This window comes from Scyliorhinus torazame, chromosome 18 (assembly GCF_047496885.1).
Source record: "Scyliorhinus torazame isolate Kashiwa2021f chromosome 18, sScyTor2.1, whole genome shotgun sequence".
NCBI classification, from domain to species: domain Eukaryota; kingdom Metazoa; phylum Chordata; class Chondrichthyes; order Carcharhiniformes; family Scyliorhinidae; genus Scyliorhinus; species Scyliorhinus torazame.
This window is the reverse complement of record NC_092724.1, coordinates 131,627,218-131,652,147: the sequence shown is the minus strand read 5'-3', so window position 1 is coordinate 131,652,147 and position 24,930 is coordinate 131,627,218. Positions and strand designations below refer to the sequence as shown.

The window sequence follows — 24,930 nt, the reverse complement described above, 5'->3', positions numbered from 1 at the left end:
GCAACTTGCCAACTGGTTCCCCATTCACATGTATGGCATGAAGTTATTGTACAGACATTTTAGGTGCAGATTAAATTCACCACAAAAAAAATAGGATTTGTCTAGTGCAGTATAAGTATCTTTTTAACATCAATAGAAGTCTTAGTTACTTACAAACAACCTCTTTGGCACTGAAAATTAATTTTTACAAGTGTGAAACCACATTCCTGCAGCTTTTAATTATGAAGATTTTTCTTCTTCTTTCCAATCTCATTTATCTCTATCTATTATTACAAGTTTTCTGTGTCTGCTTCGACATTGAATTCAATACAAATGTAATTCCGTGTCAGACTCTGTGTTATTCATAAATCACTGATTTCCAAACGTTTTCCCATCCTGACCCCATTTTGAAACTTGAAACCTGCCGTGGGCCCAGACTGAGAGTAGGGGTGGAGGTGGGCTAGGGCTCTGAGAAAGTGGGGGAGGGGTGAGGTTGTAAGAGTAGGGATGGGGTAGCTAAGAGAGAGGGGGCTAGAGCAGTGTGGAAGTGGGGGGTGGGGGGGGGGGGTGGGGGGAGGAGAAGTTGAATGAGGGAGAGAGTTCTGAGAACAAGCAAGTTGATGCAATGAGGGAGGGGGCAAAGAGGTAGGGCTTTGAGGGCAGGGTGTGAGGGTTGGAGAACAGGCAGTAATTTTTTTTTCATCTACCATTTTGCGGGTTCTATTGGAGGCAGTGGCTGGGCCTCAGAACTGATTTCATTAGGCCATGCCCACCAGACCAAGGCAAGAAAACGATTGTACGCAGACCAGTCAAGGGACCTGGGAGCCAATCTGAGGGCTGTCCAATATATTTCCACTCCAGACTCGCCATTTCTGCAACTGAGGACAGAGGGCTCACAGCCCCAATTGCCCATCCTGTGACCCTACTGGGGGGGTCATGGTCCATAGGTTGGAAACCCCTGTCATAAATGGGTCTTCAAACTGATTGCTTAGGAAGATACACAGTTGTTTGCCCTGTTTACATTGATCGATCCCAGATTTCCTGTAGAGGGCAGTGCACCCTTTTGGATGTCCTGCTGACAGCAGCTTGGTCTGAGAAACCCAATCGAAAGTTTACAAGCAAATGTATGTCTATCAAACAGAGAGTGCCATCGCAGGACAATCTGGCCCACTTTGCCACATTAAATGAGGTTTCTGTTTTTAATCACCAAATTATTTTCAATAAAAACCTCACCAAAATCCAAGGAGCAAGTGGATGTGTTCTCCACTGCCCTTACAAAATTGAAAATTCATTAAAGTTTCCATCCGACAGCAGTATTTTTTCCAAACCTTTCTTATGGACCACATTAAATCCTGCCATTCCTTTAAGGCGAGGAACTGCTTTGTTCGCAGTTTGTGACATTTCCTTTGTTATCAAGTTTGCACCAATTTTTGTTTGCCGCTCTGAGTTTGTCACGTTTGCATCCTAAATTGTTCTCTGTACTTTAACAAGCTGCCAAGAAATCAATTCTCGGTGAAAGAACTACATACACCTATTTTTGGGTTGAGACATTTTCTCCACTTTATTGCTTATATCCCTTCAGCCACCAAACAGTGATGAAAGACACATGCTTTGCTAGCAATTTTAATGTACTAAATTACTTGAATATAACATGTGCAGTTTAATACTGATGGTAGTACATGGGAATATGAATAATTCCACTTTCTAGGTTCATTTCTGTTGAGTGCACTAGTTGTTGGAAGATTACGAATGGGAGGCATTGATTGGGGTATTATTAACAAACAATTGTCATCTTTAAAGGAAATTTGACAGTTAGGTCAATCTTAATTTAATAGTATTGACAGGAGAGACTGGTGTAATATCACTATCTATCCATTTTAAGGTTCCACTACACATCAAATTGACATATACCAATTTCCAGCAGTAGCAGACTCTTGTCTTCTGTCAAGAATTTAAAACTATTAGTGTTGCCTCCTTTCAGTTCTCTATCCAAAGCAAGCAAAGATCTTTACCCATACCACCCTGAAACCAGCTTGCAGGAGATACAGGAATGGTCCGAGTGGGCTTGTTAATCCATGTGTTTAAAATGCTGTCAGACCTGCTGAGATTGTCCAGCATTTTCTGTTTATTTTTTAAAAACCATGTCACTTCTTCTCTGCTCCCAACCCCACCACTGGCGATTGGGGATGTATGGGGTGGTGAAACCAGTCCTGGGCTGCACTACATTTAATTTTTTAACCCCACTTAATGTGGCTCACCCATTCTTCCCTCGGAACATTGCAGTTGGATTTAACCTTCCTAGTGGGGTAACGCTGACAATGAAACAGGTTTCCCTGGAGTTGAGGAAAGCCAGCAGCTGCATGAGGCGAGAAGAGCCTCGGGCAGAAGGTCACCGCCTTCTCAGCATTCCATGTGGGCCAGAGGGAGCAAGAGTGCTTCATTTTGACCCCAGGCTCACTCACCATCAGACCTCATCCTCACTGCCTGGGATCAGACACTTCCATGTTGGAAATCCACCCCCCCCCCCCCCCCCCCCTCCCCACCGTCCCCCAGGATCAGGGGCCCGGCCCCTAGGCTTCAGAGATCGGGTTTATGTGGCCCTATGGCCTACTTTGGAGTGCTTTTGACCTGATGGGAAGTCAAGCCTGTCAATCACAACTTTCTGAGGGGAATTTTTCAGGGACAAATTATGTTAAAACAGTGCAAGGGAATGCCAGAGCCCCTCCCCCCATATCTCCCATGCTACCCCCCCCATGATGTTTCCAGCACATTGGAATTTGTAAGTGTAGGAATTTAAGAATATGGAATGCATTAGCTCAAGCTATTATAGAAGCTGAATCAAACACTATATTTTAGGGAGAATTATTTAAATACCGAGACACAAAAAGTTATAACAAGGCAGGGAAGCAATTCAAGTCGATAAATCTAATGTAAAGCTAGCACTGACAATTGGTCTGATGGCCAAATGGCTTTCTTCCACACTGAACTTTCTAAGATGCAATAATTTCTTTTGTTCCATAATAAGCATGTACCGAACACTACTTTTGCTGCTGATAGACAATAAGATACATTGCCTATAATTGAAATTATTTGCAGAGAGTCACATTTTCCGAAATGCCCTCACAGCACTGCAGGAATGGTTTGATAGTCAAATCTATTCAATTTGTGATGAATTCATTGGCAGAAATTCAGGGAGTTTTTCGCAACAAAAGTATCAAGTTAAATTTGTTATGAAAATCTGCCAAAGTTTATTTCTGCCAAACTGTTCTTTATCTGACCTATTAAATGTTATGACTACTTTAGGAACAAATCCCTAATATGTCCAACATAGTTAAGAGTGTAGCAACTAAAAGGGCTATCATAGAATCATGACAGCGCAGAACGAGGCCATTTGGCCTATCGAATCTACACCCGTCGTCTAAAAGAGCACCCCACCTAGGCCCACTCCCAGCTCTATCCCTGTAGCCCCATAACTTCACCTAACCTTTGGACACTATGGGGCAATTTAGCATGGCAAATCGAACTAACCTGTGCATCTGTGGACGGTGGGAGGAAACCGGAGCACCTGGTGAAAACCCACACAGACACAGGGAGGACGTGCAAATGCCACCACAGTCACCCAATGTCGGAATTGAACCTGGGTCCCTGGCGTGGTGAGGCAGCAGTGCTAGCCATTGTGCCACCGTGCCGCCCCAGATCCTCTGAGATCCTTTCTTAATGGATATAGAATCTTCCTACCCAAGAAGTATAAATCATTCTTATTATTTAATTGCAAAATAGATGAATTTAGTGAGCTGGCAAATGCAGTGATAATGTTAATAAATAAATATCAGCTATTGACTAAATTCCAAACTCCTATTAGTAGTAAATACAGAGACGCTGGAAAAAAAGAACAGGCTAATAATTATTTATTTTGATCGTTATTATTATTTATCTCATCACTGTTACGATGAGATAAATAATAATATGATGAGATCAGTCAAGAATGAAATACAACTACACATGTGAAAACCTCACCAAGTCAGGTCAGGTCCCATGAAATCTCTGCATTCAATCAAAGCTCTCTGTTCTTTTTTTCGTTTATGGGACTGTCCCTATATTTGTTGCCCAAACCTAATTGCCCTTGAGGAGGGATTGCTGTGAATCTGGAGTCACATGTAGGCTAGACCAGATAAGGACAGCAGATTACCTTCCCAAGGGAACCAGATGGGTTTTTACAACAATCAACAGACTTATAATTTAAAATTTTTATTCAATTCAAATTTCACCATCAGCTGTGGTGGGATTTGAACCCTGGTTCCCAGAGCATTTCCCAGCATCTCTGGATTTCTAATGCAGTGACAATACCACTACGCCACTGTCTCCACACTGGTTGTAGTAAAAAGTAACCCCACCTAACCTTTGGACACTAAGGGACAATTTAGCGTGGCCATTACATCTAACCTGCACATATTTCAGTTAATTCTTTGGGGATGGGGGTTCAAGTACAACCACAGCAGCTGGTAGAACTTAATTTCAATAATTCTGGAAATATCAAGCTATACTCCGTAATGGTGACCAGAACAACTATCATTGATTGTTCCAAAAAATCTAATGCCCATTGGGGAAGCAAATTGGCCATCCTTACCTGGTCTGGCCTAGACGTGACTCCAGACCCACGGCAATTTGATTGACTCTTAACAGTCCTCGGAAATGGCCTAGCAAGCTACTCAGTTCAAAGGGCAATTAGGGATGGGCAGTAAATGCTGGCCCAGCCAGCAGTGCCCACATCTCATGAAAGAATAAAGAAAAGATATGAAAATTGCATTTTGATTAAATTGATTGGATCTGGGTATTACTGGAAAGGTCAGCATTTATTGCCCATCTCTAACTGCCCTTGTGAAAGTGATGCTGAGCCACCGTCTTGAGTACAACTCAGTAATTTGGCCATTTCAGAAGCTTTTGGGTCTGGAGTCACATGTAGGCCACACCAGGTGATGACAGCATATTTCCATGCCTGAAAAACATTTGTGAACCAAATGAGTTCTTAGAACAAACTGATTAGTTTCACGGTCCCCATCGTTGATACCAACTTTTTATTCCAAAGTTACCCGCACCATTGAGTTTTAATTCCTCTGCTGTTGTGGCAAGATTGGAACTTGTGCCTCCAGATATTGCTTTTCGGCATCAGGCTGCACCAGCCATTTTCGTATCAGTGCCAGGGCAGGGTTATTTTTAGTGCGTGAGCGCATTCAGCATGCTGGAGAATGCAGATGGTTTACCAACTGGTACCACGCGACATTGCCAAGCACTCCGAGGGCCACAACAGCATAAGTTAACTCCAAGTAGAAGTTCCAGTTACCTTGCCATGATACTGAAGCACAAAGCCAACATGGGAGATGTGCCTGGCCTCCATCACCTTTCACACTCTTGCAGCGTGGGCATCTATAGATATAATCCTAAACCTGACCAAGTTCACTACTACAGATCACTACTACCTTCTGATCTTTCTTCAATTTATCTCCAGTAACAGAGATGTAAGAGGGTTGTAATAGTATTAACACCTCTCTAAGAGAGGGAATTTTTCTTTGTTTCAAAATAAACCGTAATTTTCTTCAAACAGGCATCTTTGCTCCCTACTCCTCTGCTGCTCATTAGCCAAACATAATGCAGTTTTGTAATTGCCAATTGTTCACTTACCGGTACTGTGGATGTGCCCGTTAAGGATTGTGTGTTTGCATCAGTGCATGGCTGGTCGGAATGCGTCTGTGTTGGTGTGTAAATCGTCATGGCGTGCTCGGGTACCGTGGTCTGTCCAGCATAGTCCTGAGTAGCGTGCGGGTGTGCTGGAGCGTATTCAGCTGGGATTCCGTTCTGTGGTGCGGAGTACTGGGCAGGGGGATAGGGTTGCGCCATCGCTTCCGGAGGGGCTGTCGCTTCTTGGTTACCCTGAAACAAATGATAACGTTTGTCAGCACCAGAGTTAAATCCGTTTTAAGCTTGTTTAATATAATCCGTAGAAGAAGATTTATAATTCATCATCTTATTTTGCAAAGAGACATTCGCAGTGAACTTTAGGTAGGAATCAAATGCAATATTCCAAAGCACTCAATTCCCAAGTGAGGACAGAAACAAAAAATGTTCGTGGAATCTCTCAGGGGCTGAAGTCACACAAGCTCTCATTATCCCAAGCTGGTTAGAGTTTAATAATTACCAAAATATGTGTACGCATTGTTCTCAAAATGATTATAGCAACTGATGTGCAGTCCTCTTTTAAAATAATGCTGCTTTGTAAAACATACCATTACCACACATAGCAATTCAGCAGATCGCAATTGCATCACTTGGGAAAATACCAGAGATCAATTAATTGATAAATACTTGATTATAGCCTGTGATTGAGTACTGCAGTTTTGTCAGCATTTCCAGCTGTTGCATTGATAGGTTAAATCAGAGAACCAGCCGAATATTCTGATAACAACCCCTCAGTTTCCCACCGACAGGGATCAGTCATTCAAGACTCTTCACATAAAGAGAACAAGAGCTCGTACCATTTCAAGCAGAGCTGTTTTATCACACTGCCAATCATTCCACATGCTTTGTCATTGCGGTCCGTGTACAGGGGGTTGTCAAGAAGGTATCCTTCTGAAGTACCTCATTTTCTTTTAATGCTCCTCCATCCAATTGCTCAGAGTGATAATTTTAAATATAACTATTATCCTCTACACAGTCCGGTATTAAAAGCTGGCTGTGTTTTGATATGTTTTCTGGCATATGTTGAGGCACTCAAATGCAAACATTAACTCAAATATTTCCAAACTGACAGCCCTGAGAAACATTGTAGGGATGGCTGACAATAATGGGTGTTTAAAATTTTTTTTAATAAACATTTTATTGAGGTATTTCTTTGGCCTTGTAACAGCAACAAAATCAACAATGTACATAACAAGGAAAATATTAACATAGTGCAAATACCGCCTCCCTCTCCCACAGGTCTCACCATTACTTACCCCCTAATATATGCTAGCCTAACCCCCCCCCCCCCCCCCCACTTCTGCTGACGATTAATTCTCTGCGAAGAAGTCGACGAACGGTTGCCACCTCCGGTCGAACCCTAAGAGAGACCCGCTCAAGGCAAACTTAATTTTCTCCAAGCAGAGAAAGCTAGCCATGTCCGATAGCCAGGTCTCCAACTTCGGGGGCTTCGAGTCCCTCCATGCTAGTAATATCCGCCTCCGGGCTACCAGGGAAGCAAAGGCCAGAACATCTGCCTCTTTCTCCTCCTGGATTCCCGGATCCTGCGACACCCCGAAAATCGCCATCTCTGGACTCATTGCCACCCTTGTATTTAATACCTTGGACATGACGTTGACAAACCCCTGCCAAAATCCCCTCAGTTTTGGGCATGCCCAGAACATGTGGACATGGTTCTTTGCCCCCCCCCCCCCCCCCCCCCACCCCCCCACTTTGCACACCTATCCTCCACCCCAAAGAATCTGCTCATCCGGGCCACTGTCATGTGAGCCAGGTGCACAACCTTAAATTGGATCAGGCTGAGCCTGGCACATATTGCGGTCGCGTTGACCCTACCCAACACGTCCGCCTGAAGGCCCTCCTCTATCTCTCCCCCCAGCACCTCCTCCCACTTTTGCTTCAGCTCCTCAGTCCGTGTCTCCTCTGAACCCATAAGCTCTTTATATATGTCCGAGACGCTCCCCTCTCCTATCCATCCTCTAGAAACCACCCTATCCTGAATCCCCCTTAGCGTCAGGAGTGGGAAGGTTGGTACCTGTCTACGCAGAAAGTCCCGCACCTGCAGATACCAAAATTCATTACCCCCGCCAATGCAAACTTCTCCTCCAGCGCCCTCATACTCGGAAAGCTCCCCTCTATAAACAAGTCCCCCATCCTCTCAATACCCGCTCTCCGCCAAATTCGGAACCCCTCCTCCATCCTCCCTGGGGCAAACCGGTGGTTATCACAGATTGGGGACCATACCGATGCCCTCTCTGCTCCCGCATGTCTCCTCCACTGCCCCCAGACTCTGAGGGCTGCCACCACCACTGGACTGGTGGAGTATCGCGCCAGCGGGAACAGCAGAGGCGCTGTTACCAGTGCCCCCAGACTTGTGCCCTTACAAGAAGCCTCCATACGCACCCATGCCGACTCCCCCCCCCCCCCCCCCCCCCCCCCCAGCCACCTCCTCACCATGGCTATATTAGCCGCCCAGTAATAATTGCTGAAATTCGGCAGTGCCAGCCCACCATCCCCCCGACTCCGCTCGAGCATTACCATCCTCACTTGCGGGGACTTGCCCCCCCCACACAAAGCCCACAATAATTTTATTGATCCGCTGAAAAAAGGACCGCGGGATGAAGATGGGGAGGCATTGGAAAACGAATAGGAATCTCGGGAGGACAGTCATTTTTACCGATTGAACTCTGCCCGCCAGAGACAACGGAAGCGCATCCCATCTCTGGAAATCCTCCTTCATCTGCTCCACCAGCTGGGCCAAGTTCAATTTATGTAGCCTGTCCCAATCCCTTGTCACTAGGATACCCAGGTACCTGAAACTGTCCCCTACCACTCTGAATGGCAATTCCCCCAGTCGCCTCGCCTGACCCCTCCCCTGGACCACAAACATCTCGCTCTTGCCCGTAAACCGGCCAAATTCCCCTAAAATTCACATAATTTCTTCCATCCCCTCCATTGGGTCTGAGACATACAACAGAAGGTCATCCGCATACAGCGAGACCCTGTGCTCCACCCACCCCCCGGTCCAGCCCCTTCTAGCCCCTTGAGGCCCTCAGAGCAATTGCCAGCGGCTCTATCACCAGCGCAAACAGCAGTGGGGAGAGGGGGCCTGACCCAGTCAATAAAGCCCCTCCCAAAACCGAACTGCTCCAGCACCTCCCATAAATAATCCCACTCAACCCGGTCAAAGGCTTTCTCCGCATCCATCCCGACACTACCTCAACCTCCCTACCTTCCGGGGGCATCATGATCACGTTTAACAGCCTTCTTACAGATGCCTACCCTTCACGGACCCCGTCTGATCCTCCACAATACCATCCGGTACACAGTCCTCAACCCTGGAGGACAGAACTTTGGCCAGAGGTTTGGCATCTACGTTCAACAAGGAATTCGGCTTGTAAGACCCACATAGCTCCGGGTCCTTGTCCCGTTTCAGGATGAGCGAGATCATGGCCTGTGACATCGTCTGGGGCAGAACCCCTCTTTCCTTAGCCTCGTTAAAGACCTTCATCAGCACCGGCCCCAATATTCCGGAGAACTTTTTATAGAACTCGACTGGGTACCCGTCCGGTCCCGGGGCCTTACCCGACTGCATGGCCTTCAAACCCTCCACTATCTCCTCCAGCCCGATCGGGGCCCCCAGCCCTTCTACCAGTTCCCCATCCACCTTCGGGAAAGTCAGCCCCTCCAAGAAGTGCCTCATCCCCTCCGGCCCTGCAGGGGGTTCCGACCTATACAACCTGCTATAAAAGTCCCGAAAGGCCTTGCTCACCCCTGCCGAGTCCCCAACTAAGTTCCCAACTCCGTCAATAACTTTCCCTATTTCTCTAGCTGCCTCCCTCTTTCTGAGCTGCTGTACAAGCATCCAGCTGGCCTTCTCACCGTGCTCGTAAACTGCCCCTTTCGCCTTTCTGAGCTGTTCCACTGCCCTCCCTGTGGTTAACAAACCAAATTCCACCTGCTGCCTCCGGCGTTCCCTTAAAAGCCCTGCCTCTGGAGCCTCCGCATACCTCCTATCAACCCGTAGAATCTCTTTTACCAGTCAGTCCATTTCTGCCTTATCCGTCCTGTCCCTGTGAGCCCGGATCGAGATCAGCTCTCTTCTCACCACTGCCTTCAGCGCTTCCCAGACCACCGCTGCTGAGACCTCCCCAGTATCATTTACCTGCAGGTAATTCAGCATGCACTTCCTCAGCCTCTCGCAAACCGCTTCGTCCGCCAACAGCCCTACATCCAACCTTCATTGCGGGCGCTGCCTGCTATCCATACTCACCTGTAGGTCCAGCCAGTGCGGAGCATGGTCCGAGATTGTGATCGCCGAGTACCTCGTGTCCCCCACCCCAGCCAGTCGGACCCTACCCAAGACAATGAAATCAATCCGGGAGTACACCTTATGTACGTGAGAGTAAAAAGAAAATTCCTTTGCCCTCGGCTGCCTAAATCTCCATGGATCCACCCCCCCCCCCCCATCTGCTCTATGAACCCTTTCAGCTCCTTTGCCATTGCTGGCACCTTGCCCATTCTCGGGCATGATCGGTCCAGGCCAGGATCAATAACCGTATTAAAATCCCCTCCCATAATCAGCTTGTGCGAATCCAGGTCCGGAATCTTCCCTAGCACACTCTTTATAAAATCCCCGTCATCCCAATTTGGCGCATATACATTGACCAGCACTACCTTCATCCCCTGCAGCTTGCCACTAACCATGATATATCGACCTCCCACATCCGAGACTATTCTTCCCACCTCAAATGTCACCCGTTTGTTAACCAAGATCGCAACCCCTCTAGTCTTTGTATCCAGCCCCGAGTGGAAAACCTGACTAACCCTGCCTTTCCTCAACCTGACCTGGTCCACTACTCTAAGGTGCATCTCCTGCAGCAATACCACGTCCGCCTTCAGTCCCCTCAGGTGCGCGAACACACGTACCCTCTTTACCGGCCCATTTAGCCCCCGAACAATCCAGGTGATCAGCCTAGTTGGGGGCAAAGTGCCCCCCCGCCGATCAGCCCTCCCCTTGCTTGGGCCCGCCTCCAGCTCCTGCGCGCACCTCCTCCGACTTGCCCGACAGCGGCCCCCACCCCGACCTCCTCAGTGTCCCTCCACCGAAGTCCCTCCCTCATCAGCAGAACCCATCCCCCTCCCCCCCCAGCAACACTACACTAAAACCTAACCCATCTAGTAAACTAAACGTATACACCCCCCCCCCCACTGTGCTTCTGTGAGCTAGCTCACCCAACTAGCTTGGTGGCCCCCGCCCCCGGCACCAAGAAGTCTCCCACCTATTGTTCCCTCGCCCCTCCCGCTCATATAAACAAACTCCCTCATCTAACAATCCCCAAACAAACACCCAACAGCAAGAAAACACAAAAACAAAAGCACCACCCACCGAAACTCAAACAGGCACATCTCCATCCCACAAAAGGGCACATCAATAAAAACAAAAGGGACATTGCCAACATCTACCGAGAAAAAGAACCCAAAAACGAAAAATCAACTTTTTCCCCCCACCCCACTTTTTCTTAAACAGAACCCCAAAAATAGACACAAAACAATGTGAGAAGGCATAACCAATTTAAAAACAGGAAAACAAAACCCCCCAAAAAAACCCAAGGGGAAAAAAAACCCAGAAAAAAAAGGCCCAATATAGGCCAACAAGTTGTCTCAAAGGTCGAGAGTTCTCAGACCCCCACCAGTCCTTTTCTTTTAGCAAAGTCCAGTGCCTCATCGGGCGACTCAAAATAGTGATGCTAGTCCTCATGCGTGACCCAAAGATGCGCCGGATACAGCAGACCGAACTTCACCTGTTTCTTGAAGAAAATAGACTTGACTTGGTTGAAGCCTGCCCTCTTCCTCGCCACCTCCACACTCAGGTCCTGGTACACCCGCAGGATACTGTTGTCCCACTTACAACTCCGCGTTCGCTTGTCCCACTGAAGAATACATTCCTGGTCCAGGAACCTATGGAATCTCACCACCACTGCCCTCGGAGGGTCCCCCACTCGCGGCTTCCTAGCAAGCGCTCGGTACGCCCTGTCGATCTTCAATGGTCGGGGGAATGCCCCCTCCCCCAGCAACTTTTCGAACATACCCGTTACGTATGCCCCAGCGTCAGCTCCCTCAGCCCCCTCCAGGAGCCCGATAATTCTTAAGTTCTGCCGGCGGGACCGGTTCTCAAGGTCCTCCACCTTCTTCAGTAACCTTTTCTGCTGGTCCCGAAGCATCCCCACCTCCAGTTCCACCGCTGTTTGATGCTCTTCCTGTTCAGCCAGCGCCTTCTCAACCTTCTGAATCGCCCGATCCTGGGCGTCCAATCTGCTCTCTTGCCGATCGATCGATTCTTTAATCGGGTCCAAACATTCCCGCTTCTGCCTGGCAAAACCATCCTGGATGGCCTGCATCACCAGCTCCTTTGGTCGCTGCGCTGCCACCCCAGGGGTCCGGACCTCGGCCATACTGTCTCCCGCTGCAGCTTTAACACAGCTCGTGGCTAACTTCTTATTTCTGCCCTTTCGTGCACTTCTGGTCCTTTCTCCATGCACCGATACGTGGAAACGGTGCCCAATTGCCTCAGCCTTTGAATTTGCCAATTAAAACCGGACAAAAGTCCGGGGGAAAGGTCCAAAAGTCCGGCCAGAGCAGGAGCCACCAAATGTCTGACTTCCTCCTTCATAGCCACCACCGGAAGTTGACAATAGCGGTTTATTGATAAGCGCTTCAGCATCTGAGAATGCAGAACATAGCCAAGGTTTGGCACGAGTGAAAGCCAGGCAGTGAAGCCGAGAACTAACAGTTCAAGTTCTAGGGACCGCCATCAAAATCAATTTGGACTTCCGGTTGCGGCGATGATCAGCTAAGCCGCACATTTCGGCGGCTCCAGCTCTGACGGACTTTCAGGCTCTTTTTAAGAGCCCCAACGGGAAATTTTTGCGACGAAACCCGGTGTGGGGTGAAGCAACAGGGAGACCCCCCAGTGTGAAAGAAAAAGATCGGCGATGGCGGCCAGATCACGGAGGATCCTCGAGGGCAGCGGCAGAGGAAAGAAAGAAACAAGATGGCGTCGGAGGGAGCCCAGGCGACATGGGGACCGGACCAGGATGAATTTCTAAGACGGTGTGTGGAGGTGTTAAAAAAGGAGGTGCTGGCCCCGATGTTACAGGCAATCGAGGGGCTTAAAGAGACACAAAAGGCCCAGGAGATAGAGCTCCGTGTGGTGGAGCAGAAGGTAACTGACAATGAGGACGAGATCCTGGGCCTAGCGGTCAAAATGCAGACGCATGAGGCGCTTCATAAGAAGTGCATCGAAAGAATTGAAGTCCTGGAAAATCGATCAAGGAGAAAGAACCTCCGAATCCTGGGTCTCCCCGAGGGAGTGGAAGGAGCTGACGGCGGGGCTTATGCGAGCACGATGCTACGTTCGTTAATGGGAGCTGAGGCCCCCTGGGCCCCTTGGAAGGGGCCCACCGGGTCCCTGCGAGGAGACCAAAGGCTGGAGAACCACCGAGGGCGATGGTCGTGCGATTTCACCGCTTCAACGACAGAGAGGTTGTTTTGAGCTGGGCCAAGAAGGTACGAAGTAGCAGATGGGAGAATGCGGTGATACGAGTGTATCAGGACTGGAGCGCAGAGGTGGCGAGAAGGAGGGCGAGTTTCAATCGAGCCAAGGAGGTGCTGCATAAGAAGAAAGTAAAGTTCTGGATATTGCAGCCGGCGCGATTATGGGTCACGCACCAGGATAGACATTACTATTTTGAAACGTCGGAAGAAGCATGGATCTTTATTCAAAAAGAGAAACTGGACCAGAACTGAGGGACTGATGTTGGAGGGGAAACGACAATGTTGATGTATAGAGGTGTAAATTGGGGAGGGGGGGACACTGAGAAATGTGGGCGCCGGTGGGGGGGAAAAAGAGACACAGGCGGGGGATGGGGAATGGGAACGGGGCTGTAGGGGGTGCTGCGCCATAGGGGGCGGGATGGTTCTAGAAAGCGCGTTTTTTTTTTCTCGCGCCAGAGAAATGATGGCGGGAAGATAGGCACAAGGAGGATGGGAGTTCCTCACACGGGGGGGGGGTCAAGGAGAGAGCGGGAGAAGCCGGGGTCAGTTGAAGTCAGCTGACTTTCGGAAGCAATATGGGGGGAGTAACCATGCTAGATGGGGATCTAGGGGGGCGGGGGGGCGACGACGACAACTGGGTTGCTGCTGCTGAGATCGAAAGGGAGCTGGTAAGAGAAAAGGTGGTCGAGGCGGGAATGCGCCGCCTGGGGGACGGGTGGGTGCGCGGGACCGGGACGTGGGACTGGCCCAGAGAGGGTGATGGCTAGTCGACAGGGGAGGGGGGCGGGCAGTCCCCCAGTCCGGCTGATCACGTGGAACGTGAGAGGCCTAAATGGGCCGATTAAGAGGGCCCGAGTGTTCGCGCACTTAAAAGGACTGAAGGCAGACGTGGCCATGCTTCAAGAGACGCATCTGAAGGTGGCGGACCAGGTTAGGTTAAGGAAAGGATGGGTGGGACAGGTGTTCCACTCAGGGCTGGACGCAAAGAATAGAGGGGTGGCCATATTGGTGGGGAAACGGGTGTCGTTCGAGGCTAGGAACATTGTAGCGGACAGCGGTGGCAGATATGTGATGGTGAGTGGCAGACTGCAGGGAATGGAGGTCGTGCTGGTCAACGTATATGCCCCAAACTGGGATGATGCGGGATTTATGAAGCGGATGCTGGGACGTATCCTGGACCTGGAGGTATGAAACCTGGTAAGGGGGGGGGGGGGGGGGGGGAGACTTCAACCGTGCTAGACCCAGGGTTAGATAGATCTAGATCCAGGACCGGAAGAAGGCCGGCAGCGGCCAAGGTGCTTAGGGGGCTTATGGACCAAATGGGGGGAGTGGATCCGTGGAGATTTGCTAGGCCGCTGGCCAAAGAGTTCTCCTTTTTCTCCCATGTCCATAAGTTTTACTCCCGGATAGATTTCTTCATTTTTGGAAGGTCACTGATTTTGAGGGTGGAAGGAACGGGGTACTCGGCCATAGCTGTTTCAGACCATGCCCCACATTGGGTGGATCTGGAACTAGGAGAGGAGAGGGAACAGCACCCACTCTGGCGACTGGATGTGGGATTATTGGCGGATGAGGGAGTCTGCGGAAGGGTGCGGGGATGTATCGAAAGGTACCTGGAGGCCAATGATGATGGGGAGGTCCGAGTGGGGGTAGTATGGGAAGCGCTGAAGGCGGTGGTCAGGGGAGAGTTGATCTCCATCAGGGCTCACAAGGGGAAAACAGAGGCCAAAAAGAGGGAATGATTACTGGGGGAGATTTTGAGTGTGGATAAAAGATATGCGGAGGCCCCGGACGAAGGACTATATAGGGAGAGGCGAAGACTCCAGACGGAGTTTGACCTGCTGACAACAGGGAAGGCAGAGGCACAGTGGAGCAAGGCACAGGGGATGAGATATGAATATGGGGAAAAGGAGAGTCGCCTGTTGGCCCACCAGCTTCGTAAGAGGACAGCGGCGAGGAATATAGGGGGAGTTAGGGATGAAACGGGAACTACGGTGCGGAGAGCAGGGAAGGTAAATGAGGTGGTTAAGACCTTTTATGAGACGTTACATAGGTCCCAACCCCCGGAGGGAAAAGAGGGGATGCAGCAGTTTCTGGACCAACTAAGGTTCCTGAGGGTGGAGGAGCAGTAGGTGGCAGGCCTGGGGCGCCAATTGGTGTGGACAAGGTGACCAAAGGGCTGGGGAACATGCAGGCAGGGAAGGCCCCGGGACCTGACAGGTTCCCGGTGGAATTTTACAGGAAAAACGTGGACTTGTTGGCCCCGCTGCTGGTAAGAACCTTTAACAAGGCCAGAGAAGGGGGGACAATGTCGGAGGCGATGATATCACTAATCCTGAAGCGAGATAAAGACCCGTTGTAATGCGGGTCTTATAGGCCTATCTCGCTCCTGAATGTGGACGCCAAGTTGTTGGCAAAAGTGCTGACAATGAGGATAGAGGATTGTGTCCCGGGGGTGGTGCACGAAGATCAGACAGGGTTCGTAAAGGGGAGACAATTGAATGTCAACGTGCAACGGCTATTGGGGGTGATAATGATGCCCCCAGCAGAGGGGGAGGCAGAGATAGTGGCGGCAATGGATGCAGAGAAGGCATTTGATAGGGTAGAGTGTGAGTATTTATGGGAGGTGCTGAGGAGGTTTGGGTTCGGGGAGAGGTTTGTCAGCTGGGTTAAACTCCTCTATGGGGCCCCAATGGCAAGTGTAGTCACAAATCGGCAAAGATCGGAGTATTTTCGGCTACATAGGGGAACAAGACAGGGCTGCCCTCTGTCCCCATTACCGTTCGCGCAGGCAATTGAACCACTGGCCAGAGCACTGAGAGACTCCAGGAAATGGAGAGGGTGGTTAGAGGGGGAGAGGAACACCGAGTGTCACTCTACGCAGATGACCTACTGCTGTATGTGGCGGATCCAGTGGGGGGGATGACAGAGGTTATGCAGATATTGAGGGAGTTTGGAGATTTCTCGGGATATAGGCTTAACATGGGAAAGAGTGAGCTTTTCGTAATACACCCTGGGGACCAGAGTAGAGGGATAGGTGGCCTACCGCAAAGAAGAGTGGAAAGAAACTTCCGATACCTGGGGATTCAGATAGCCAGGAGCTGGGGAACCTTACACAGACTCAATCTGACTCGGCTGGTGGAGCAAATGGAAGAGGATTTCAAAAGGTGGGATATGCAGCCGCTGTCACTGGTGGGCAGAGTGCAGGCGATTAAGATGATGGTCCTCCCGAGGTTCCTATTTGTGTTTTAATGTCTCCCTATATTGATCACTAAGGCCTTTTTCAAGAAAATAGATAGGAGCATCATGAGCTTCGTGTGGGCAGGGAAGGCCCCGAGGGTAAGGAGGGGGTTCCTGCAACGTAGCAGGGACAGAGGGGGACTGGCGTTGCCGAATTTGGGCGACTATTACTGGGCCGCCAATGTGGCGATGATCCGTAAGTGGATGATAGAGGGAGAGGGGGCGGCGTGGAAAAGGCTGGAGATGGCGTCCTGTAAAGGAACAAGCTTAAAAGCGCTGGTGACGGCGCCACTACCACTCTCCCGAAAAGGTTTACCACAAACCCAGTGGTGGCGGCAACATTAAGTATCTGGGGGCAATGGAGGCGACAGAGGGGTGTGTTGGGAGCCTCGGTGTGGTCCCTGATCAGGAACAACCATAGGTTTGCCCCAGGGAGGTTGGACGGAGGGTTCCAGAGCTGGCACCGGGCAGGAATTAGGAGAGTGGGAGACTTATTTATAGATGGGACGTTTGCGAGCTTGGGAGCGCTAGAAGAAAAGTATGAGCTGCCTCCGGGGAATATCTTTAGGTATATGCAGGTGAGGGTGTTCACGAGACAACAGGTGAGGGACTTTCCGCTGCTCCCGACACAGGGGATCCAGGATAGAGTGCCTTCGGGGGTGTGGGTCGGGGAGGGCAAAGTGTCCGAAATATACTGGGAGATGAGAGAAGAGGGGGAGGAGCTGGTAGAAGAGCTGAAAGGAAAATGGGAAGAAGAGCTCGGGGAGGAGATTGAGGAGGGTTTGTGGGCTGATGCCCTAAGTAGGGTAAATTCCTCTTCCTCGTGTGCCAGGCTTAGCCTGATCCAATTTAAGGTGCTGCATAGAGCACATATAACGGGAGCGAGGTTGAGCAGGCTCTTCGGAGTGGAGGATAAGTGTGGGAGGTGCGGGGGGAAGCCCGGCGAACCACACACATATGTTTTGGTCGTGTCCGGCACTGGAGGAGTATTGGAGGGGAGTGGCGGGAGTGATCTCGAAGGTGGTGAAGGTCCGGGTCAAGCCAAGCTGGGGGTTAGCTATATTTGGGGTAGCGGATGAGCCGGGAGTGCAGGAGGCGAAAGAGGCCGATATTGTGGCCTTTGCGTCCCTAGTAGCCCGGCGAAGGATTTTACTCATGTGGAAGGAAGCGAAACCCCCCGGCATGGAGGCCTGGATAAACAAAATGGCAGGGTTCATAAAACTGGAGCGGATGAAGTTTGCGCTGAGAGGATCGGCTCAGGGGTTCTCCAGGCGGTGGCAACCATTCCTCGACTATCTAGCGGAACGTTAGGGGGAAAATAGATAGCCAGCAGCAGCAGCCCAGAGGGGGGGGGGTTAGATTGTTTTGGTTCTAGATGGGGTGGAGAGGCGCGGGGAGCACTATTTCGTGTTATTTTGTTAGTTCACTATTTTATTTAAACAATGTTATCTATTAGTTATCATGTTACCGTTTTTGTTGATTTGTAAGGGGGAAAAATTGTGTTTGAAAACTTTAATAAAATATATATATTTTTTAAAAATCAATTTGTGCTCATGCTTTGTATTCAGAATATCCAAATGTGGATCATAGAATTTACAGTGCAGAAGGAGGGCATTTGGCCCATCGAGTTTGCACCGGCTCTTGGAAAGAGCACCCACTTAAGCCCACACCTCCACCCCATCCCCATGACACCACCTAACCTAAGGGCAATTTAGCATGGCCAATCCACCTAATCTGCACATCTTTGGACTGTGGGAGGAAACCGGAGCACCTGGAGTTTCAAAATTTGAATTGGCCTGTTATTTGTATAATTTCTGAATTGTCAACATTGTAAACACAATTTACCCCCCATTCTCCTTATTCTTTGCATGAAACAACAGAATTGAGGTTTTCAATGTCTGTTCCAGTGGTTCAGGTACATGTCAAATAACCCATGATAGCATTCAAGGAAGAGCAGGGAATTAACTTTCTGAATATCCTGGACAACATCTTTTCCACAACTGAAATCAATTCAATGATAATTTAACTTCTTGCTCTTATTTTCAAAATAGCTGTCTGGCACATTTGACACAAAATCCTTTAAAAATTATGCATTTTTGAAGCATTTAAAAACATTTTTGTGAGACATGGTAAAACTCTTATTAAAATTCTTGATCACGATCTAGTGATCCTTGTGCCTGTGTCAGGATTAGTGTCTGCACAGGAGTGGAGTTGGCTCAGCTTTAGTGTCCTCCATGTGTGAATAGTGTGCCAACATTCACTGGTTCATGCTCACACCTGAACAATGCGCTGGAGGATTGATACCGTTCAGGAAATCATAAGTGTAATTTTGTGCCACCTGCCGGCAGTAGCGGGGGTTCCCGATGCGGTGGAGAATCAGGTGTTGTGGAAAAAACGGGATTGGCGCCGATGCTCTGGTTCCCCCCCGCTGGCAGCAGGATCGAAGTTTGCTTCCGCGCGCCAGCGGGAGGATGCAAATGGTTGCAGGTGGTCTTACTGACCCATTTGCATCCACTTAGCGGCCGGGCCCATATTCTCCGGGCACGCGTGATTCTCCGGTACTTTGGGCAGGAAATCATGTGAGCGAGAATCACAAGTATTGTCCAGCACGGTCCTGACGTGATGGACCTCACCATGGGTCAAGGAGTAACTCCTTAACAAGTTGCCCCAACGCTCATCTGAGGGCCACCCCACCATCTCACAATGCAAGACAATCACACCCCACCCCCACCAGGCCCCCCCTGCCCTCCCAAAGACCCCTAAATAGGGAGACTGCCCATAGACCCCCTAAATAGGGAGACTAGCTACAGAGATCCCAAAATAAGGAGGCCCCCACAGAGACTCCCTGAATAGGGAACCCCACACAGACCCTCCAGAAAGGAGTTAGCTGTCGGAAAGCTCCCCCCAGAAAAGAGAAACCTGTCAAGAGGCTAGAGAGATGTCCAGACAGGCAGTGAAAAAAATTACTGTTGTAACACTCACCTGAGCAATATACCTGCTGGCTCAGACACGGAGCACCACGTGGCAATTACTGGAAAACAGTGACCTTATTTAAACTCCTCAGACCCTTGAGCTGCAAACCGTTCATTCATTTCCCTTATTGGGCAGTGATTGACAACTTCCATACACACACACAGCTGCAGCCTTGCTTCATTCATCTTCCTTACTGGTAAAGTAACTGTAACTGCAATGTTTACAATCATCAAGCACTTCAAAGACAGTTAAGTGCATTCCAATCACCCTCTTCAAGGAATGATTTGAAGTGCTCAGCTGGAAACTGACAGCACTTAACTCTCTTTGATATGGTTGGTATTTGTAAACATTGTGGTCAGAGCACTTCAAAATTACTCGACCATGAAGACCATGAATGAAGCAAGGCTGCAGCATTGTGTGTAAGCTGTCAATCACAGCCCAGTAAGGAGAATGAATGAATGGCTTGCAGCTCAAGGATCTGAGGGGTTTAAACCGCTTTCACTTTCCAGGAATTGACATGTGGTCCGTCCTCTGTCTGAGCTAGCAGGTGTATTGCCGCGGTGAGTGTTACAACAGTGAATGTTTTTCATTGTCTCTGTCTGGACTGCTCTCCAGCTTCCAGACAGGGGTCTCTTTCCTGAGGGGGAGAGAGCTTTCTGAAAGGTTTCTCTTTTCTGCTTTCTGGTTGGTCTGTGTGTGGGGGGTCTCCCTATTTAAGGGGTCCCTGTGGAGTGGGGTGGGCATAGGTTGGGTCATCCCCGTTCTTGGGGAAAGGGGATAGGGGACTTAGAAAATCTGGGGGTGGGGGGCTGATTTGCGATGCAGGGGAGATGATTTGTGATGTGGGTGGGTGGCCATTCTTGGGAACCCGCTATCGGGCCGTCTACTCAAAATGGCGGCCCAATAGTGGGATTCCCTCAGGAATCCCTCATAGTGAATTGCTTCCTGAGGGGAGGGCAAATCAGTTGTAATTCACCTCCGGCGGGAGAACATTGTCTCCCAAACGGAGAATGTTGCCCCATATTTGAGCACAAGAGGTAGTGGGAAAATAAAATAAAATGGTTGAGATATTTCAAGTTGCGAACGAAAATAGCTGTCAAAGTAATGAATCCTTGAATGGCTATTGCCAAATTCAAATGTCCACTCTGTTGCTGCTGGGAAAGTAAAACTGCACAATTGTGCAACAGTGGATTTTCCACAGACATTCAATGACCAATGACAAAAGTGGATTTCTAGGGTAGTTTGTATTAAATTGTGTCTGAATGCACAGCCTTATGAATACTGTGTAAACAGCCTTCTTTAATTAATGTTCACTGAATCCATGGCTGCATTAAACTTTCCTACAATTGCAATTTAGCAAATCCTGCCAATGCCAGACATATCAGCAAACAAACCGTCCTGGCTCTTCAATTTGGCAAATATTCCATTATCCAAATGACAGTGCCCTATTCTATATTAAACTGGATTTTTTTCTGGTGAGCAAAGTAATAGTTCTGCATGTCAGCAAGGTGTCTATGTCTCACTTCATTATGTCATTGTAAAGTACTCAGTGACGAATCGTATCCAATAGGAGATAAGACTGAAGCTAAATAACCCTGTATTCAGATTGCCATGTGCAAAGGCGCTTTAAATTGTTTTATGGCATTAGCTGCATATATTTACTGTTGAGCCATTAGCGTGCTGCATTTCCTAATCTACTGCATCTTAACTTAATTATTCAGATTTACTGCTGTAACCAGCAGAGATCAGGAACATGATCAATATGGCATGGAGCTTATATCAGAAAAGGGGGAAAAAAAGAGGTTGAGAAAGGAGTCATGCAGCAGTGTTTGTAAACCATTAAACAATAAATCAAAATGATTCCTGCTTTTCTATCACTAAACCATTGTTGTTCACAAAAGACGCCCTTTGGAGACTGAGGCCTAGTTTTCCATTTGAACCGAACAAAAGTTCCTGAGGTGACAAGACAGGCAAACAACTTCAGAAAAATGTCAACAACTTGATACACTTGTTTAAATTTTTTTTTAAAAACCACACTAACAATACATATTCCGCTGGTGACAAACAACACTACGGTGCCCTTGAACAGATGCTCAGTTGACTAAAAGAAAATGATATACTGAGGGAGCAAGCATATCTTCAGAGGATTCACATGTTGCTAAGTGCGAGATGTAACTTTCTTTTACTTGATAAAATAGTAAAACAGCATTATCCGTGGAGTCTTCATTAATAGCATTAACACTAACAGGTTTTGACAATCACATGATGAATGTCCTGTTTCCCCATTTGCTTGCTTAGACTAAAGCAAATAAATTTACTGTTTTATTGTCATTTGGAATAGACTTAATGTTCGAACAAGAAGAAAAGTGGCTCAGGTTGCGTATTGCAAGATCTGAGCATTTTGTTATAATGTCCTCTCTGCTGCCCCCTGTGTTGGCGAGGTGTAAATAAAGTTAGTGCAAAAATGGCTGCCTGCAGCTGAGCATGTGTTAGTCTTACTGAATCAATCCACAGCAGAAAGATAGTGACGAGGGTGGACCATAATTCCTTTTTACATTTCGTTTGAGAAATTATGGATTTACGAGCACTGTGAAACAGTTTTCAAAATCCAAAAGTTATTTGGAGCAATTTGACTAATTGTTTCGTGTTCGGATACACAGTGAGTCAGCATGGTACGTAATTGAAAAAATATTTGAGGATAATGGGGGAATTCAACCCTAATAAAGAAGATCGGTATAATTGTAAAAGAAGGTGACAAATGGTTACAAGTGAAGTAAAGAGATGAGTATAATATAAATGCATTCCTCACCATGATGGGGCCAAATGTTTTTGTGATGGTGTCAAACCAATTTTGCCCACAATCCCAGTACTGTGGAATATGCTGAATCATTAAAATTCTGCATTCCTACTAGGGTAGGACTTGGAATAAAATTGTACTGAGGGTTATGTTGTGTTAAAGGATGCAGTTGCCAAGCGAGACTGTTGTAGCTTACTTTCTTGTATTAAAGAAGCTCTCTCATCATTGTGGGCATGCCACACACATAGAGATCAACCTTAGAGGCACATAGAATCCCTCTAGCACAGAAGGAGGCCATTCGGCCCATCGGGTCCGCACCAACCTTCCAAAAGAGCGCCCTATATAATCCCAATCCCTCTCCCTATCCCCATAACCCCACCTAACCTTTGAACACTTAAGGGCAATTTAGAATGGCCAATCTACCTAACCTCAATCTTTGGACTTTCGGAGGAAATCGGAGTACCTGGAGGAAACCCACACAGACATGGGGGGATAGTGCAAACTCCGCATAGTCATCCAGGGTCGGTATTGAACCCAGGTCCTTGTCGCAGTGCTAACCACTGTGCCTCCATGCCACCCCGTTGGTAGGAAGTCTAAAGAACAATAAAATCCAGGCCAAGCTTTTGAGCAAAGGCAATTGACTGATGTGGAAGGAGGCCAGCAATGAGGCTACAGCCATGGAAGTGGCAGAAAGAGATTGTTGCAAACTGCAAAGGAATTCTTTTTCCTGAGCCAGCTGGGGAGGTCCACCTGATGTCAGTGAGACCCAGGCCATGCAGCCAAGTTCACAGTTTGAGAGCCAGTTTGACAGATGCTACCATTGCCACTGCAGCCACCAAATATTTAAATGCCCTCTCCTTCTCCAGTTAAAGTGTTAAGCCTGTGGACAGTTCGGTCTTAGACAGCATGCAGGGGTAAAGGAAACAGTAATGCTCAAGATCATAGCCATTAACCAGCTCGAGGTCATGTTAAATCTAAAGGTGTCTGCACCTCAAAGCGCAAATGGTGCAAATTGAAACAGAAGCTGATGTTATCGAGCAGGAAGATTAAGAGATGTACTCAGTGAGAGTGCAAGAAAAACAGCACATGGAAAATGAGAGTAATAGAGCTGAAGATATCATTCCAGCACCCACAGGAGAAATGAAAGTCGGAGATTCACAACTTGGTTTCATCATTGATACATCTGCAGCCGTATCTGTTATCTCAGAAAGAAGACAAGAGGTCTCTGTACCTCCCTTACGCAAAATTGGTGTGAAATGGACTAGTTTTATTCCAATGAAAGGATTTCAGTTAGGTGAAGTTAATGTTCGGGTGGAATATGATGATGTATCCTACCACTCGTCATTGGGAGTGGTAGGTGGAAACAGGTTGTCCCGATAGGAAGAAATCGGTTTGAGAAGATACAATTGAACAGGGTTCAGTTATTTACAGCAGGGATCAGTCAGGGTATGTCTGTCAGTGAGGAAGTGCGAAGAGAGCACAAAGTAGCATTTGAGCACGAGGTAAACCAAATGTAAAATTAGCCATTATAACAATATTAAATATTGTAAGTCAGCAGATCATGCAAATGCAGATGTTCTTGTGAAATTTCCTATGGAGACTAATTTATTTTAGCGACTGATTTGTTTTATGTACTCAAATGTTATTTCAGTGTCTGGAAGAACGATTAGTGAATAACCTCGCAAGGATGTGATGCTCAGTAAAGTGTTCAATTGTCTGTGATTTGGTCAACATCAAAGGGCTCGTCCGGGATTTGAATCCGGGACCTCTCACAAATTTGCCAAACCCCAAAGCAAGAATCTCACCCTTAGACCAATCGGCCTGAAGTGTTCAATTATGTCATGAAAAGCTGGCCTAAAGAGTATGATGATGAAAAATGGCATGAGAATTTCACACACACAAATGTACTGAGTGGTGATCATGGCTGTCACCTATGGGGTTTAAGAGTCATTATTCCTCCAACGTTTAGGGAGAGATTGCTAGAGGACGTTCATCAAGACTCACATCGATAGTCTATATGAAAACAATAGCTGGGTTGCTTTTACTTTGGTATACCAAAATATATTAAAAGGTTGATGGAAAGTTGTGAAGTGTGTTTCAGAATTATAAATGATCCAACCAAGGTTCCTTTCATTCCATGGCCAAACCCAATAAAACTGTGAGAAATACATTTGTCAATGTATTTGAAGTGCCTTGTTTTAGTCCATAGCAAGAGCAAGTGGATAAATATTGCTTATGCCCAATTCCCCAAGAACCGAGAATATTGTGGTTTTAAGAAGTTAGCTGGCAATTTATCTTACTCCAATACCTCTAGTAACTCATTATAGTCCGCAGTTTACACCAGAGGAGTTTGAAATATTTCTGAGAAAGAATGGAGTCAAACGCACCCTAAGTGTACAAGTTGCGAAGAGATCTCAACACAGGAATTCGTCAGGTGACAATGGAAGCATTAATTTCCATGTCTGTCTTCGACACAGGCGAGACAATTTTCTGTTCTCTTACAGAATAACACAACGCACTACAAAAGGTTGCTTACCTGACCAAGTTAGTGTTTAACATGCTCCCAGGACAAGGTTTAGTTTGCTTAAGCCTGACATCAATAGCAAAGTGAGAGAAAATGAAGACAAAGTGAAGATGAGTCATGATACACC

The 24,930-nt window shown here is 47.9% G+C and overlaps 1 protein-coding gene across 32 annotated transcripts in view; it reads right to left on the bottom strand.

Annotated features, from left to right (window-relative positions):
* Positions 1 to 24,930, bottom strand: part of rbfox3a (RNA binding fox-1 homolog 3a) — a 1,900,245-nt gene that overhangs the window by 173,534 nt on the left and 1,701,781 nt on the right. For all 32 annotated transcript variants that reach the window (XR_011936209.1, XR_011936210.1, XR_011936211.1 and 29 more), the window contains one exon: positions 5,659 to 5,907. Coding sequence is in view for 25 of the 32 variants with exons in the window: in XM_072483360.1 (XP_072339461.1) it covers positions 5,659 to 5,907 (249 nt within the window). In the remaining 7 variants the exon portion in view is untranslated. The remainder of the gene's footprint in view (positions 1 to 5,658; positions 5,908 to 24,930) is intronic.